Raw genomic sequence first — 19,264 nt, forward strand, 5'->3', positions numbered from 1 at the left:
CGACACGGGGCTTGTTCTCACAAACCAAAGCCGAAATCAAATCAAGTGTTGGATGCTTAACCAACTGAGCCACACAGGCGTCCCTCAGATAGATAAAAGAGGAGGAGGAGGAGGAGGAGGAGGAGGAGGAGGAGGAGGAGAAAAAGAAGAGAGAGAAGACATGGAAGGGAGAAGCCATAAAAGCATTAGAAGAAAACATGGGTAAAAAAGATTTATCATCTTGGAATGGAGACAACCTTATAAGCAAGATACAAAACTCAGAATCCATTTTAAAAAATTATAAATTTGGCTACATAAAAATGGAAACTTCTGATATAAAAGCAACTACATTCAAAGTCAAAAAACAAACTACAAACTGTGACATATGACAAAGAAAATTTCCCAAAACTTCCAAAGAATTTCTAACTAGTAAGAAAAAGACTACAACCCAAAAGCAAGCAAAAGAAATACAAATGGGCCGGTAAATATATGAAAGTGTCAACCCCATTCATAATAAAGGAACACAAATCAAAACCATGAAATACTATTTTTCATTAGCCACCTTGGCAAAAACTAAATGGTTAGATAAAATCTGATGTAAGAATATAGGTAGGTGGCAGGCAATTAAATGTCCTCTATCAAAATTCTAAATATTCAGTCACTAAACCAGAAATTCCAGTGCTAGGAATGAATCTGTTCTATGAACATAGTATATAAGGATGTTCACTGAAGCGTTATTTAGAATATCAATAAATTGAAAACCTAGAAGTCCAACAACAAGGTCTGGCTAAATAAATGTTAAGTCCACCCACAGAATTAAATCTATAAAGTTGCTTAAAAAAACAAAACAAAACAAAACTACACACCAAAATGAAAAAGCCTAAGATATAGTAAATGTAAAAGACAAGATGCAGAATAGAATAAGAAAAAGTCCATTTGCATTTTTTAAAAAAATGAAAAGGAGAAAAAAAACATATATGCACAGAAAAATTCTGGGAAGCTAGTCAAAAAAACTAGTAATAGTGACAGCCCTCTTAAGAGTCTAAATGAGAGGGAGGCAGGTAGAGATGAGAAGGGCATTGTTTTGTTTTGTTTTTTTACAATTTGAATTTTTCTTTACTATCTGAATTTTTTCCCCAGGCACATATAACTCTGACAACTCTTTTTTAAATAAATTCAACAAAAGATCATCTCAACTAAGGCACACTGAACAATAAAGACACAAACTGCAAGGCAGGGTTGGTTTTTTTTTTTCAAACATTTACTGAACACAAACACCGGTTTTTTTTTTCCTTTTACACAGCAATATTGTTAGTTTCAAATTAGCTGGGCTATTAGGACTGTCAATTGCCACGAAATTAAAAATGATTCTACATGTCAAACTCAAATAGACAATGTCATGCAATATAATCACTAACAGACCTCTGGTGCAGTCAGCAAGTTCACTATGTTTATTAAAGTCACGTAAATGGTTTGACAAAAGTGCACAAGAGAATGACATCACTGGTTTGTTATAAATCACAGTGAATTACTAGAATACAACAATGTAGTTCCTCGATGCGGAGGATTACAGGATGGGGTGAATATTATAAAGGATAGGATCTTTTCAACACATTAGGCCAGTCAGATTTTACTCCCCAACGATGTACCTCTGAAAAGAGTGGTTAGCAAAGCTGAGGGGTTTTCCTCATCTTTTCTCCTCCACCAATTACTAAGAAGCCACAACAAAAAAAGCCATGCGCAAGTTTTACAACACCTGATAAAAGACAGATACAAAACCTTGTTTACTTCATCACTGGGCAAAGCTTGCATCTTTGCTCCTTCATTTTGCTGATTAGGCCACTCATCACATGACTCACCCCTAAATGAAAAGCTGTTAATAATTTAGCAATACTCACCCCTGTACACACATCAAGATATACTCCCCATAACCATCAAGTCAATGTCCCTTCCCTGCACATTAACACAAATGAACACACCACAAACCTAGGACTAGAGACCACATTTACTTTACAGTTTTAAAAATTAATGTATCTACCATCACTATCAGTGGACTTATTCCAGATCCCCTATTTGGGAGAAAGGATGCTGTACGTACAACCCAGGCCATCTGAAGACTTGGGCAAGTCTGCCAGCCGTGTATGACAAAGCCCTGCAAGGTGCCATACGTACCTAGGAGCTTTCTACCTTCCAGAAAGGGTATCCAGAGCAGAGCTGTGTGTTTTCAGAGTGGAAATAAACACACAGCTTAACATCCTATGGACTGGTAACTTTCCATAGAGCAAAAGGCAGAGTTTTGTTTTCTTTAACCCATTTCAGTGTTACAGCATAGTCAGTGAGGAAAACAGAAGAGTCATCTGTACATAGATACTTGTGGCTAGACTAAAAAGGAACATTTAGGATTTTTACAGAAAATCTACCATAAAAACAAGCCCTTTCTACTTTTGTCCACCTACTCACTAGTTCAATCAGTGGCTGCTTCTAAACCCAGAAAACTGTAACCCAAGGGCCAGCAACTCACCTCCTCACCGCGCCCCGTTCCCAAAAAGGAAAGTTGCTGCACGAGTAATCCAAAATGGTCCTATCCATAAAGTAGCTGCCTCAACTGCAGTGGAGACTGGTAACGGCTGTCATTCCCTTGGGATATGTAATTTGCAAAACCACTTGCCAGACAGAGTTGATACTTAGGGAGCTGCACCCCCCTGAATCATCTGTTACTTCAAACAGCGCTATGGTACCTACCTAGGTTTCCCCTAATTATCGGTTATTAATCAACTAGTAGTACACTGAAACAAAACCCTTCCCAGAAACAAGAAAGACCAAAGCTTGCTTTTTTTGGCTCGTTTGTTTGAAGTTCCCACGGCAAAGAACCTTAAGGTAGTGGGACTGTGGCCTGCTGGAGCAATCCAGAGTAGAGTGAAGAAAACCATGTGGTGTCAGAGTTCTCACAACAAAAATTTCCCCCTTCTTTAATCAATTGAGGGGATGGATTTGCTGCCCATTCCTTGAGTTGAAGAGTCACCTAAATTCAAGGGTTCAGTTTCACCAACTCTTATTTAAAAACGGAAAACCCACCTAAGTTTCACCTCGTTTGCCCAGATATCCATCCTCCTGGGCCTCTCGTTCAACCAAATTTATAGGACAATTACTGAGCAAGACAAAGAAGTTTTGACTGAATTTGTAATATTATCAAGGAAGACTTACGATCCGAAGCATACTTCTACCAATAATAAACAGAAAATGACAAAAGTGGCTGGAAAATGGAGACAGCCTGGAGTTCTCATGAGCTGAGATACAGAACTATTGACCTTTCTTACAGATTTATTTTCCTAAAAAAAAAAAAAATAATAATAATAATAATAATAATAATAAATTTTTTAAAACACACAAAACATTTAAGCTTGGGAAGGATTTGGCTAAACATACTTAAAATAATTCTACCAAAAACAAATAAAACAGGCATGTAGATCACTTGTTTCAAGAATGGTTTTATACAGATGTTTCACAATACATATTTGGATTTATTTTACAAGACAGAATTAGATCCTTAGCAATGGAGTGCACAACATACTACGACACTACAGTAGAAAAGTATGTTACCATTAGCAGAGCTCACAGTTTATTCCCACTGTCTTCACACTCTCTCTCCAACCTTGTCGGCACTCCAGTCAGCAGCTGCGCTCTCCAGCATGCATCCCTTCTCAAAAGCACTGTCATTAAATTTTGATGTCTGAATATGTACATATAATCATCATCCTCATTTTATGAATACGTATGATCTAAAAGAGTGCTGGTCCTGGGTAGCCAGAGGGATGGTTTTTAAAACATGCAACATTATCTGATATTTTAAGTTTTGGTGTTTAAAAATCATACACATTCATAATGGAACCAACTGAATACCAAGTATCATAGCCATTCCTCAGACTGTCAGAGACACAGGCCTTGAAGTCTGAAAGATACAGGGTCTGACCTAAGCTGTGGAAAAGGTGTGATTCACTCACCTTGAGGACGTGCATGTTCTCTTTCAGGCCACGAGAGTTGCCAAGAGCAAGGTACAGTATTTCCTTGATTTGCACCGGAAGGATCATCAAGGCCAGTAACTTTCAAATTAGGGCTCTTTCAAGTATCTCCCTTCAAACCATCCTGAAAACCCTCCTTGCAAAGACCTCAGGTTAGGAAAACAGAAATATATTACCATGACAGAATTTGCCATCAAAACGTTCCTAGCTGAAACAAGAGCATGAAGTAGAACTACAGTGGCCATAAAGGTATCTTGCATCCTTAGGGGAAAAAGGTTTTAAGGTTCCCCCCCTTCCAATCCCTCCCACCCTTCAAACTATTTCATTTTGTGGGGTATCTTTTATTTAAGGCCCTAGGTGCTAATTTTGGCTTGGTCATTTATGCTTTATACTGTTTCAACTGCAACCTTTCTCTTATACTTCACCAAACAATATGCAGACATAAAATGCTCATTGAAACCATACAGATTTAGGGTTTCTTTGTTTTTGTTTTTGTTTTTTTTTAGTTTATAGCTGATGTTACAGCATCATAATGCTTTTCATTAACGAAAAAAAAGCTGGTCTTCACTTACAGTACCATGCACTATGAGTAGCTAAGGCATTCATTTGGCACTAGAGAGAAAAAATACAGATATAGCTCATTTTACTTTATCATTTTTTAACATCGATAGAAATAGAAATAGGTGTATACCCTTTACTTGAATTTCTGTGATGCTTAAAAGATAATCACAGAATACTTTTAGTCTGACACTTAAAATGCTGCCATCAAAACAAAACAAAACAAAAAGACCTCTGCACAGCCTATCAGAATCAGTGACATTTTGTGGTTGAACTTTCAGCTCTCAGACAGAAATACCATCCAGACAGCATTGCAAATTACTTTTATCATCAAAAACATTTCATTTCCTATACCACACTAGTGATTTTTCTACTAATTATAAGGGACAAAGAAAGTGAAAAAATTAAAAACATCCTTGTTCCTTTTCATCCATCATAAACACCTTATGAGGGGGGCACAAACAGTGCCCTCTGGAAAAGTAGTTTCCAATTTTTAAAAGAGACCACACAGGAGGAAAGGGAGAAAGGGACAAAAATAGAAGGTGTAACTATATTGTGACAATTTGTTTCATAAGAAAACACAGTATTCATAATTTTTACATGTCTGTGAGCTGAGTTCAAACGCAGGCTGCTGCAATTTAGAGAAGTTACCTTAAAACAGAGACCAAAGAATTTTAGAATTTAAGCCTGACGGCAAAGAGTCCATCGATATTCTCTGAAAAATTGCTTTAAGACTATTATTCCTTTGTGTGTACCACCCAGCATAATGCAATAATTCCAATGGATTTAACTTGATACATTTATAACTATTATGAAATTAGCACATTTTCAGATTAATCTGCAGTTGTATTTTTTGAAATCCTCCTGATGTTACGATGTGCCGTATCACTCCGCATAAATATTGGAAGAGCAAAACCTACGTGCAGCAGTTGGGCACACGCAGAACACCGGGGTATCCCATTACTCTTATGGTCCTTTTTAGTTGTTCTTCTTCATGAAATCCTCAAAACTGCTGCAAGGATAACACGCTGACACAGGCTTAACAGAAATACTTTTGTAGGCAGTTTTTAAAACATTGACTTCAAATCATAAACGTCCCTTGTTACATAAAATATTTTATATTCATTCCTTAAAAAAAAATACAAATGTCAAATCATTATGTTGTACACCTGAAACTAATATAATGTATCTCAATTATACTTCAATTAAGAAAGAAAGAAAGAAAGAAAGAAAGAAAGAAAGAAAGATTAAGTGACCAATATCCAGACACCTTAGATTATAGTTACACCTAAACAATGTGGCGTTGTTTAAAGTGTATTTGAGATCAGTCAACATCATGAGGCAAAAAGACCAAATACAGAACTAAGGAAGGATGGGTAGGGAGGAAGGGTAATGGAAAGAAAAGCAGAATTTATGAACACATAATTCTATTGTCTGTGATTAAAGTCCTTTACTTTTTAGCACCACATTAAACGATTTTACATATCCAGTCACTTAATGAAATCCAACAAACTCTTCAAGAGTTCTGGGGATCTGGTCTTGGTAGTTAATGTCATTAGCCCGAACTGCTCGGGCAGCCAGGCACTTGAGACTCATCTTCATTTGAGTTTTAAGTAGTATTTCAGATACCCCAGTTGTACTTTTGTCTAGCGGAGTCTTATTCTGTTTATTGGTCATGTCAGTGTGGGCGCCAGCTTCAACCAGGCTGATGATGATAGAGTGCAAGGTTAAAAAATCACTGATGGGCCTGTTGTACTGAACGATGATGTGAAGGGCACTGTTCCCCTCGTTGTCTACTGCATTCACCTCGGCACCACAGTCCAGCAGGAGCTTTGTGACAAGTGCATTTGGAAAGCTGCAGACATCATTGGTGTGGAAATCATCAACCGGGGTGTTCGAGTTGACAGCTAGATGCAGCAGGGTGAAACCTTCCCGAGTTCTGGGATCCAGGTGAATCAGGTTGTAGATCTGCTTGTTAATTTTGCACTGATCTTCTTCACTGCACTGTGTTTTGGTGGAGATGCACACTAAATACAGAAAGGTATAGAGATTACATTCATAATTGTCCATAGCATTGTGGACATCAGCATCTGGAATATTTTTTACTCTGTTCATACTTTGTTCTATTTCCAAAACACTGCATCTCAAAACACATTCTATGTCTGGGGCCTTCACAGTTTCATTCAAATGTATCATCTGTGAGAAAACTTGAGCGAATCGAAGAAGATCCTTGTGGGTATTCCGGTTACCTTTCTGTCTCAGGTGCAGGGCGTGCAGCCACAACTTGATACACTGTTCGAATTCCATGTTATCCGCATAAACGGCTCCCCTGTAAATGATGGGATGGGAAACATCAATATTGTCAGCACCTAAAATCCGTTCCCGAACTATAAGGCCTTCCATGTGAAGAGCATCTCTGTCTTGCCGAATGGATTCCAGTTCCTGAGGATTTCTACATTCAGTTCTATTCCCATAAGCATGGATTGGTGGGAGGACCTCTTTCTCCAGAATGTTATCACCATCTTGAAACCTCTCCAACATGGCTAAATATAAATAGTGGTACGTCTTCATGATGTCATAGTTCTCGCGGTCATTTGCAAAGGAGGCACCCAAGAGTTCCAGAGCTTCAATCCGACTTCTTCGGTCGCAATCAGCATGAGAGAGTAACAGTTCGACGACATCGGCTTTACAGCTTTCGGCAGCTACTTTTAATGGCGTCATCCCATGGCCGTTCACTACTATAGCAGCACGCCATTTTATCAGCTCTTTCACAATATCTATGTGCCCGGCTTCAGCTGCAAAGTGCAAGGCTGTGGCTCCACAATGTGCTTTAGCATTGGGATCGGCACGTTGTTCTAAAAGGTATCTGACCACGTCAGTGTGTCCCTTGTACGCTGCAATCATCAGGCAGGTGTTGTCGTATTTGTTGGCAATGCTGATGTTGGCATTATTTTCAACCAAGTATTTCACAATGTCCAGTCTGCCATCAAAGCATGCCGCCCGCAGGGGGGTCGAGTTAGTTACTGTGGTGTGGTTCACGTTGGCTCCATGGCTGACTAGAAGTTTAACAACTTCAAAATGTCCAGCTCCTGCTGCACACCACAGAGCAGTGGCGCCATCAATCACATACCTGTTCGTGAGAAGAACAAACCGTCAGAAAATGGAGGCCACGTGCCCTGAGAAAAGTTTAAAGAATGTATTCGTTTGCACTGACCAAAACCCTCAATCTACAGAATGCAAATAAAGCGTTAGTTTGTGTGAAAATAAAATCAGGTGACTTAAGTCAAGCATGTTGCATTGTGCTTATTATACCCTGTATAAGCTCAATAAATGTTAGCTATCTATTACTGTTATTACCAACGTATATAACCCTAAAAACAAAAATCACCAACTTTTTACTAGCAAAAGTAAATAAATTTCAGAAAACACAGAGGCAATGTACGGAGGCTCGTAACTTCTTTACCACCCAGTTGATGCACTGGCTCTTAAGAAAAAGCATGTTCCTCCTTCCCAGGATCCCTCACGGACCAGAGTTTCTCTCTATATGTCAGTAAGAAAGCTACCCTAATCCCTATATTGACGCTGTGTTAGAAAACTGCTTTAGGAAAACAAGGATTTAAGCAGATAACTTTTTCCTAAGATTATCTGAGCTAATCAAATATATACCTCTACCACAGCAGTGAGAATGAAAAACGTCCCGCTCCATACAATATGGAAGGATCACATAAACATAATGCTGAGCAAAAGTCAACCAAACATAGTACATGTTATATTACTACATGTATATACCTATCTGTAGTGTTGGAAGTCAGAAGGACACTGTTTACCTTTAAGGGGAGTAGAGAGTGGGAGAAAGCACAAAAGGAACTTTATTAAACGAGTATGTTCCCTTTCTGAAAAAACACGTTCAATTAGTGCATTTCTCTCTGTTATACTCCAATTTAAAAGTCTCTGGGGCGCCCTGGGTGGCTGGGTCACTTATGCGTCTGACTTCGCTTCAGGTCATGATCTCAGTTCGTGGGTTCGAGCCCCGCATTGGGCTCTGAGCTGGCAACTGAGAGCCTGGAGCCTGCTTCAGATTCTGTATCTCCCTCTCTGCCCCTCCCCTTGCTCACGCTCCGTCTCTCTCTTTCAAAAATAAATAAATAAAAAGAAGTCTCAAGGGGTGCCTGGGTAGCTAGCTCAGTGGGTTGTGCTAACTCTTCATTTCAGCTCAGGTCATGATCTCACAGTTCATGGCATCGAGCCCCAAGTCTGACTCCACATGGATCATGGAAACTGCTTAAGATCCTCTCTCTCCCTCAGCCCCTCCCCGGTTTGTGCGTATGTGTGTGCACATACAAGCTCTCTCAAAAAATAAAAAAAAAATTTTAAAAATGTAAAAGTCCTAAAGATATGCATGTATATATGTGCGTACATTAGGGGTTTATGTATGTTCTTCAACAAAATCACTGGGGGAAAATATTAAGGGCAGGAAACAATTAGCATTTTCCTAAAAACAAGTGGGCATCTTCCCTGACCTTCAGTCTGTGCTTGCACTTTTTGGCTTCATAGTCACCACTTACTTATTGCCTCATATACACTAGGTTCACTACTTACATAAAATCAGACGTGCAAGGAGGCCAATCTTGTCGATCTGTCTATCTTCAATTTTTCCCCAACCTCAATTTCTCAACTTTTTATCGCGTTACTAAGCATCAGCCCTAAAAAGTAGATTTTTGCTACAGATACTTACATCTACTGTGCTTGAACCACTAAAATAAGTATACTTGGAAGTGTTAAGGAAAAAGATCAAACAAAAGCAGTATTTACTAGAGTTAAGAATCTATACTAAAACCTCACTGCTGAGCTCCTCACTGTACAGCCTTATGTTATAACACAGGTCAAATTATATCGTCCATGAAATGGAAGAGTATAATTCCTCTGGTATAATGAAAACATCATAGTTTAACTCCAATTAACAACACCCCCAAGACACCATCGGTCTGTTGTTTCTGCTGAAAACAAAAGACCCACTTTATAACAATTCAGGCAGTTACTTCTTCACTTTCAAGTGACACAAAATGACACAAAAATCTTCTAACAAGGACTTACGCAGTTACCTATGGGAAAGGGGTAGGACTGACTGGGAAGAGGCTTAAAGCTGCTGGAAATGTCCTATATCTTGACCTGGGTAGTGGCTACATGGGTGGATATTTAGGGCAAAAAAACTCACCAAAGTGCACACTTAAGATCTGTGCCTTTTACTGTATGGAAGACAAACCTCGAAAAAGAAAAAACCAGGTTTCTGAAGTTTCTTTTCTAAATTTTATTTTTTGTAAGTGCCATTTGTTAATTGATTTTTTAAACTAAACTGGAAGTCCAAAAAAGAAGACAAAACATCAGTGATGGTTTTAATGGCTGCCAACCGTACCTTTTGCAAACAATTCAGTAAAATTAAAATTAACATTTTTAGTGTCATGATTATACGAAGTTCAAAAAATTTTTCTTTCACTACCAAAAAAATATCATTTGTGACAGCATCAGAAAATATCAGTACCTAGTAATAAATCTAATGAAAAATATATAAGAGTTCTACACTGAAAACTACAAAACATTCCTGAGATAAATTAAAGGTCTAAATAAATGGAGAAATATTCCATGTTCATAGTTAGAAGACTCAATAGTGTTAAGATGTTAATTCTCCACCAAAATGATATATAGAGTCAATGCATTCCAACCAAAATCCCAGCAGGGGTGGATGAGAGAGACAGTGTGGTGTGTGTGTGTGTGTGTGTGTGTGTGTGTGTGTGCGCGCGCGCGCGCATGCGGGCATAGCCACACATGTAGAGATTGACAAATTAATCCTAAAAGGAATACAGAAATGCAATGGACCTAGAACAACCAAGAGGATCTTGAAAGGAAAAAAAAAGGGCAACTACAGTAATTAAGATAATGTGTCACTGGCACAAGGATAGACAAGTGTATCAATAGAACAACAACAACAAAAAATCCAGAAGTAGATTCACACACATAGTTTTTTAATTAATTTTATTTTATTTTAATCTTTGAGAGAGAGAGCACGCACAAGCAGAGGAGGAGAAGGAGAGGAAGAGAGACAGAATTTCCAGCAGGCTCCACGCTAAGCAGAGCTCAATCCCACAACCCTGAGATCATGACCTGAGCCGAAATCCAGAGTCGGACACAACTTTCTGAGCCACCCAGGCGCCCCATAGTCTCTTGATTTATGACAAAAGCTCCATTGAAAATCAGGTAGAAAGTATGGTCTCTTTTTTAAAAAATGGTCCTAAAGCAACTAAGTATCTGTATGGGAAAAAAGTAACTTTGACTTTTACCTCACACTATGCATAAAAATCAGAAGTGGCATACATCTAAAGCAAAACAATAAAAGCTTCTAAAAAAAAAAAAAAAAGACTATCTTAATGACCTTGGAGTTAATGACCATTTCTTAAACAGAATGCAAAAAAAGCACTAATCATAGAAAAAACTGATTTATTTGACTTCATTAAAATTAAGAACTTCAATTCACCAAAAGATATTGTGAAGAAAGTGAATATGCGGTCCACTCACTGGGAGAAGATATTTCCATTAAATGTATTTGACAAATCAATAAGAAAAGGCAAACAACCTAACTAAAAAAATGGGTGAAAAGACTAAATGAGTACACTTCACAAAAGAAGATAGTCAAGTGACCAATAAACATATGAAAAAAAATGTTCAAGATAATTACTCACGAGGGAAATGCAAATTAAAACCAGGAGTCACCAATACACAGCCACCAGAATGGCTAAAATTAGTAAGACTGACATGATAATACTAAGTGTTGGTCAGGATGTGAAGCAACTCAAACTCTCATAGCTGGTAGGAATGTAATGTTTCCAGCCACTTTGGAAAAACCGTTTAGCAATACACCAACCCCATGACCCAGCAATTCTACTCCTTGGCATGTAACTGAAGAGAAATGAACACGAATATCCACCAGTGAAGACATTTACATAAAAATGGTCATAGCAGCTTTATTTGTAGAAGTCAAACACTGGAAACACCTACGATATCTGGTGCAGAATAAGCTGCCATAGGTTCATACAATGGAATACTACAGAGCATAAAAAAAACCCATACATGCAACTACACAGATGAATCTCACAGTGATGTGTTAAGCAAAAAAAGAGACAGATGAGTATACTGTATGATTCCCTTTACAGGAAGTTCAAATATAGGCAAAACTAATATATGATAATAGAAGTCAGAATAATCTTTACTTCTGAGAAGGAAAAGGAGAGGAACTGATGGAGAAAGGGCACAAGGGAAACCGAATGATTAAAATGTCCTGCATACTGATCTAGAAGGTGTTTACATGGATGTAAACATATTAAAATTGTATCACATTGTATAGTTACATTTTTTTTAATTTTTAAGTTTACTCATTTATTTTGAGAGAGAGAGCGAGCAGGGGAGGAGCAGAGAGAGAATCCCAAGCTGGCTCCTCACTGACAACACAGAACCTGATGCCGAGCTTTAACTGACGAACCAAGAGATCATGACCTGAGGCCAGATGGGAGTCAGATGCTTAACCAGCTGAGCTACCCAGGTGCTCCTATCCACTTAAACTTTATGCACCTTACTAGATATTATACCTTAACTAAAAATATGCATAATTAAAAACAAAAATGAGACACAATTAAAGAAAAACAGTTTAAATGAACAAAAATAGCTAATAAATATTTTCGATGTGCCAAGCACTCACTGTATTAAGTACTCAACATGCAATGTATCTCATTCAATCCTCACAATGCCCTCCTCCCAGTAACCCTACGAGGTCAATATTATTATGCTCATTTTACAGATATGTAACTAAAAGGTTTATATGAGATTGAAACACAATATTACTCTAGAAACTATAAAATGCATCAAACGTAAGGAAACATAACACATGACATTGTTCAAACACTTAACTTTAAAAAGCATTTTGAAACTGATGATTAGTCTATCAAAAATGAATACATAGTTAATATATAGTTACATTTACATAGTTAAATGTTTTCTCGCACTTTATTATTTTTTTTAATGTTTATTTTTGAAAGAGAAAGAGACAGAATGCAAGCGGGGGAGGGGCAGAGAGAGAGACACACAGAATCTGAAAAGGCTCCAGGTTTCGAGCTGTCAGCACAGAGCCCAACGCAGTGCTGGAGCTCACGAACTGCGAGATCATGACCTGAGCCAAAGTCAGACGCTTAACCGACTGAGCCACCCAGGCGCCCCAGTTCCCTTGCACTTTAAAAATACACTTTCTGTGGTGCAGCCTAACCATTTCCATTTTTTCCATATAACGATGTGACAGAAGCCTCAAGAAAGTTTCAATTATCTATTTTTATTGAGGCAATTAAAATTTTTAAATAGTTTAGGACAGGGGCATCTGGGTGGCTCAGTCAGTCTGAGAATCCAACTCTTGATTTTGGCTCAGGTTGTAGGATCAAGCCCCACATCGGGCTCCTTGCTGAGCATAGAGTCTGCTTGAGATTCTCTCTCTCTCTCTCTCTCTCTCTCTCTCTCTCTCTCTCTCTCTCCCTCCCCCCCTCTCCCCCTCTCCCCCTCTCCCCCTCCCTCCCTCCGCCCCTCCCCCCACTCACTCACTCTAAAATAAATCTTAAAAAATTTTTAATAAATAAATAGTTTAGGACAAAATATTCACTGCAGAATGTATTACAAAATGACCAGTCCTTCAGAAACACTAGCCTTAGTAAATTTTGCATTTCTACATCTAAACAAAAAATTAAACAGATTAAAGGGAATTATAAGCCTAAAATCTATGACGTTCCTTTGTCCATAAAATTCAGCTGAAATTATGAGCACAAACTGCCTCGAAACAACATACCAAACACATTTATAACAGAAAATAAAAATATAATAAAATTAACGCAATATGTACTTAGTCCATATGGGAGAAGCACTATAAAACAATGATCTTTCTAGACTCAGTCCAAACTGCAATGCAAACTCCCTATTATGTATTTCATTTTAAAAATCAAGAAACCGGGGCACCTGGCTGGCTCAGTCGGTGGAGCGTGCGACTCTTGATCTTGGGGTCGTGAGTTCGAGCCCCATGTTGGGGATAGAGATACATAAAAAAAATAATAATAATAAAATTAAGTAAGTAAATACATAAATATCAGGAAACTAAATCTGACATTCACCTTTTTAAACAAAATGTACACACACACCAGATGACAGAAATATTTCACAATAAAAGATAACATTTCTGATCACAAAACTAAACTCAACTATTTCCTGGTTCAATTTGAAATAAAAATGTCTGGTTCAAGCATTTGAAAAGGAAATAAAAATTCATTAAATGTAAATGATCAATACTTTATTTTAACCAAAGTCCTTAAAATCATTTACTAGATCAAGTGCAGTTTCTTAAAATATATACTCCCCAACAATGACTTTTAAATGAAGTCAAATGATGATGTGCCCCTCATGCCTGCCCTCTACCAGGACATGGAAAGTATTAGTACTAGCACCGACTTTAAAATAAGAGAACTCAACAAAAAGCCTCAGAATTCCCAGCGGTCCTGTTCTCCTTCCCGTCCATGTCAGCAAACCTCTTTTAGCATAAGGGTTCCCCACAAACTCTGGCCCAGAGCTGGCGGTGGGCCCTAGGAACTCAGGCCAACACACTATTCCATGGTCACATGACACCTCACCTCTGTTCTGTTCCATTTCTGTAACATTCTTAATAGTTTTCCATTCTCCAACTAAAGGTTCTTTCATTTCCACTCAAGTAATTTTTCTTGACTACTTGTCTGTCAATTTTAGTCTTCGCATATTAAGCCATGAGTAAAATAATCTCAAATGTTCCTCCTAAAAATATGAACAAGGGCTCAAATATCACCATGGGGCTTGATCTAGGTAGGTGTAGGTAGTCCCTTCCTCCTTGAGACTCTATTATGAATCCACTTTAGTTTCCTAAGGTATAATAGAAATTTTTAGGCAGAACATAGACTTAAAAATAACTTTTTTAAATAAGATATTTAATGTCTCTCTTTCTCTCTCACACACACACACAATACATACTATATCAAACCCATAATCACATAGATAACCGTTGCTTAGAATGAAGAAGTGAAACTTAAAAAAAAAAATCGAGCAAATAACAGAATAATGAACAATCTGACAAAAAATTGTGAAGATGGTACACAAGTGACCAAAAACTAGGAAACACTAATCTAGCTCAGCACACAGAGAGAACCTGCTAGTCCCCACCTGGCCATGGTTCTCAAGTGCCAATGGAACCTAAGGGGGGATTTTAGCTAAGTACTTCTCAAAAAGCCAGCCCCCAACAGATGAGTGAGCTTCATATTGTTAACACCGCATTCATGCCATTTTCACAATGTCTGGAATGAGTGCAAAGTGAAATCATGACATTTGCAAATAACACTCTTTTTTATCTAGTTCTGAAATGCCAAAATGACGGGAATAAACTGCAAAATCTCAGAGTGCTGTGAGTGGGCAGAAAGGTGGCCATGAACTTCAATTCTCTCTCGTTAATTAATTAATTGGTAAGCTCCTCAAACGTAGAAACCTTGCATTTTTTTCTGTATCCTCCACAGAAGATGTAATAAATAGGGCTAGGCCCACTGCGGGCATTTAATAAATAAAATTCTCCACTGCCTTTGCATAGCAGCCAAGAAATTCATAATTGTAACAATCCACAAACCAAAAAGGCAGACTGAAGAACAGAAAGAACGCTTGGCCAAAATCTCAAACGCAGAACCGCTCGCAACTACAGCCTCACCAATCCGACTCGCTGTTTCCCACAAGGGTCATCAAAATCTGGCCTCCACCTCTCTCCAGTCTCCCACAATCTCTTCTCAATTTCCCCAGCTTGAATCCCTTCCTATGACCACACTGAAACACACTGAAACACTGGTCACTGCAAGTTCGCCAGGCTGTTGCCTCTCTCTCTCACTTCTTTTAAGATCCAACTCTGACATCACCTTACCCAGGAAGCCTTCTCTGATTCCCCCAGGCAAAGCTGAGCACTTCCTCTTCTCGTACTCCCTCAGCAGTCCCAAAGACTTCTAAAACTCTAAATGGCAAGGCACCTGTAATTATTCATTTATATAGCTATTTGTGTCTCCCCCGCTAGACTGTCTTCCCCCACGGTGGGAACAGTACGTTACTCACCTCTGCATACCCAATCCCTACCACAGGCCTGGCAAACGGGAGTTCAGTAAGTGTTTGCCCACTGAACTCCTTGATTTTACTGGCCGGGGGAGAACGCCGGGCAAGATACACTACTATACAGGCTCAGTGCTGTATTTCTAGTCATTTCTAGTCATTTCAAGTTCTTTTGATTCCATCTCAAAATACCTTTCTCTTTGATAGTTAAGGAAGACAGCAGTAAGCAAAGCCTTTCCAAATACTTTAGGAAACTATTTTTTCTCACCACTATTCTCCCCTCTTCCCAACAGGCCTCAGCAAGTTCCTTAGCTGTGGTGTTCCCAGGAGCTGTTATATCTCGATGAATGCATGCACCTATACAACTGGAATGGTGCTGGAAGTTCAGGGGCCATTCTGTGGCACTTCTCCAGGTATCGGAAAGGCTGTGGGAATGCAGGGAGTTATAGAAAGGACACAGAAGCCAGTAAGGGAAAGCAAACATGAATCAGGTTGCCATCTTTCATCAACAGGAAGAAGACCATCTCCTGAATGTCTAGGGAGGTGGCACCGTAGATTAACCACCAACACAGGCTATCGTTTCATTAAAATGTAATACTCTAAAATATTTTCTTCTCATCTAAAACAGAAGAAAAAGCTTTTATTATTTAAACGTAAAAAAGAATCAACCAAAATTCAACAATGCCCTAGTCATCACCAAGAAGTGCTTTTTCAATGCGGTTTTAACCAAGCAGTTCTCAATCACCAAAACTAAAGATACGTATCTTTGTACTTGGACCACATCCACCTCAAAAAGAAAAAAAAAAAAAAAAAATGCTAGAATGGCTCATATACTGGCACAAAAGTCAACAAATACAAATGCAATCAATGAAGTTTGTAATCTGTAAAACACTTTATAATCATCCAGCACAGCAGACACTGTCAAACCTGACAATTCTGCGTTAACTATTATCACACCCCAAAAATATGTACAATTAGACCTAAAAACCAAACTTTAACTTCGACAATATGAATTTAACTCCCCATCTCAAAGAAGAGCAAACAATCAAGTTTCCTCACAATATCACAAGATAACGTATATTAACAATGGCATCATCTGCTATACCAGGCCCAGGGCCATTTTTGCAGCCAACAGCTCTACCTCGAGGAACGTGGAAGAGTCAGAATCATGTCTTGGGATGTCTGGCTGCCCGACGACCCCTCCAGACGCTGGAGTTCTAGGCGCTTATTTTGACATGAAGGCCCCAGCAACCTGCCTGAAGGGACCATCACTTCAAGGAGTAAAAACGGGGTGACCAACTAAGTCATCAAACAGAAGTCTTCATGTTAATTGCCGACCGCGTTAATTTCTGCTCTCGGTTCCGACCCCCACCATCGACAAAGGTAAAACCTGGAAAGGTGCACCTCCTCCATACTACTTGACCACAGACTCTCTAGTGGAGAAGAATACCGATTAGATATCAAGACAGAGGTGTGGCTATTTACGCACAGAGGAGAGGGAATGAGGGGTAGGGACCGAGGAGGATGAGCAACACACGGGATGAAGTATTAGCCCTGGAAGATGAAGTGGTCATTAATGCGGCAGGAGGATGCACAGAAAGGAAGCAGTGATACCTCTAGGAAGAGAGAGTGGAGGCGGGGGGAGCGGGGGGCTCTCGGAGCGCTTGGAGAGGATTTGGGATGTACCTACCCGTCGAAGCGGACGGTGCCCGTCTGCTGAGTCTGCACCCGGTAATGTTCTAACAGCAAGCGCACCACCTTGGCGTGCCCATTGCGGGCCGCGATGATGAGGGGCGTGGAGCGCTGCCCTCCCTGCTGGCTGACATAGCCCAGCAGATAGCGGATGTCGCTTTCAGACCGGTTGAGAAGCAAGGCGGCCAGGGTCAGCACCTTGCCCTCGCTGGCCGCCTTGTATACATAGCCAGCCAGGCCCTCCATGGCCGCCGCCAACTCCAACACCCGTTTGGTCGCCACCGCTGCTGCTGCCTTGCGCCCCCGGAGGCCGCGTTCGCCAGCGCTTCAAACCTGGGCCCTCACAGCCCATTCAACAGGGCGCCGTCGCCGCCGCCGCGCCCAGGCAGCAGCGCGGCCCGGGGAGGGCGGAGACGCAGAGGTGGCCGAATGCCGCAGGGGGCACGTCCGCGACCCGGTCCGGGCAGGGAGGACCCGGGCGGTCAGGGCCGCCCCCAAGGCCCTAGGCGCCGGCCCTGGGCCGAGGGGATCTCCATGGCGGCCGCCGCCCTGGGCCTCAGGCCGGACCCCTCCTTCCTGCGGGCTGCGACAGGCGCGTGCCCGAGCTACGGGTCGCCGGCGAGGTCCCTAGAGGACCGCTCGCGCCCCGGATGGCGAATGGTGGGCGCGTCTCCCTCGCCCCGGCCCGCCGGGCCTCGGGCCTGGAACCTCCTCGGCCTCCGCCTCCGCTCTGCGTCCTCCCCAGCTGGAGGAAACCCGCGGGCCCTCGCCCACCACAGCTCCGAAGGGCCAGACGCAGCCGAAGGCTTCGGAGCTCCACGCCTGGGGGGGGGGGGGGGGGAGCCCTCCGGAGCGAGGCGGAACGCTCCCGCGGCAGCAGCCCCCGAACTCGGGGCGGACAGGAAGGCGCGCCTCCGCAGACTGGGCCGGGAGGGGGAGGGTGCGAGCGGGAGGGACGGTTAAGCCGGGTGTCTCCTCCAAAGCCGCCCGGCCGGCAAACGAGGCCTCGCTGAAGAAAGGTTCTACTGCGCCAAGTTGGCCCATCCCCAATTCGGGCCTGAATGTCCTCGTTGCCCTTGACGCCTGGAGCCTCCTCCTCGCCCCCACGCGGCCCAGGGGCTCCCCAGCAGGGAGAGGGACAGAGTCGGGGAGTTGAGGCGATACCACCGGTGGGCTAGGGGGCCCGTCCGGTTTTACCATAGACGGTGCGGGACTCCTCTCTGCCCTGATTGGGGACCCAGGGAAGGGGGGTTGCACGCACCCGACAGGGTCCGTTTTAAGAAAAGGGTGGCGTCTCTGAGCCCCCGAAACGTGAGAGGACTTGGGAGCTGGCACCAGGCTCGGAGACAAGATTGGAATTCCGGCCTATCCCTCCAGGAGAGGGGGATTAAGTGAGGAGGGGTAGGGGAGCTGCTCCCGCGGTGGAAAGGGACGAGGTGTCTGGAAGGAAGGCGAGGACTGTATTCAGACCGACCAGGACTCTGATCCAGAGTCTGACAGAACCTCCGCTTTCTCATATACCTCTCAGGATTGTTCAGATTTGAAAAGCTCATTTATCTGACGAATACTAGAGATCTACGCGCCAGGTTCTGCTTGGCACTAGAGATTCAGTGATAGACATAGTGCCTTCCCTTCTGGGGCTTGTGTTGTTGTGGGGAAGACAGACAATGAACGAGTAAGCGAATACTAGACGAGACAGGTTGAGTCAGTATCACTCATGGGGGTGAGTTGGGGGGGGGCGGTGGGCCAATTCGTTTGAGTGGTCAGACAAGTCCTCCATGACAGGTAGGAACAAAGGGTATTCTGGGCAAAGGGGAAAGCTAGTACCAAAG

At 41.5% G+C, this 19,264-nt stretch overlaps 1 protein-coding gene and 1 long non-coding RNA gene across 2 annotated transcripts; both read right to left on the reverse strand.

The window, feature by feature from the left end:
- Window positions 1-1,234: 1,234 nt before the first annotated feature.
- Window positions 1,235-18,217, reverse strand: LOC125167549 (uncharacterized). The gene is made up of 3 exons (XR_007152825.1): window positions 18,207-18,217; window positions 4,406-4,417; window positions 1,235-2,434 (listed from the first exon to the last, which is right to left on the reverse strand). It is a non-coding gene; the product is annotated as an uncharacterized LOC125167549 (long non-coding RNA).
- Window positions 4,303-18,200, reverse strand: FEM1B (fem-1 homolog B). The gene is made up of 2 exons (XM_047861784.1): window positions 17,431-18,200; window positions 4,303-7,686 (listed from the first exon to the last, which is right to left on the reverse strand). Exons 1-2 carry the CDS (start codon window positions 17,676-17,678, stop codon window positions 6,051-6,053), a joined length of 1,884 nt encoding a protein of 627 aa, XP_047717740.1. The 5' UTR covers window positions 17,679-18,200; the 3' UTR covers window positions 4,303-6,050.
- Window positions 18,218-19,264: the final 1,047 nt, after the last annotated feature.

Source organism: Prionailurus viverrinus, chromosome B3 (assembly GCF_022837055.1).
Source record: "Prionailurus viverrinus isolate Anna chromosome B3, UM_Priviv_1.0, whole genome shotgun sequence".
Classification (NCBI taxonomy): Eukaryota; Metazoa; Chordata; class Mammalia; order Carnivora; family Felidae; genus Prionailurus; species Prionailurus viverrinus.

Bases quoted from the DNA above. Each gene is read 5' to 3' on its own strand.
- FEM1B (XM_047861784.1), bottom strand. From the start codon at position 17,678: ATGGAGGGCCTGGCTGGCTATGTATACAAGGCGGCCAGCGAGGGCAAG. The intron at 7,687-17,430 runs GTAGGTACATCC...TCTCACGAACAG, and splicing joins GGCACCGTCCGCTTCGACGG to GTATGTGATTGATGGCGCCA.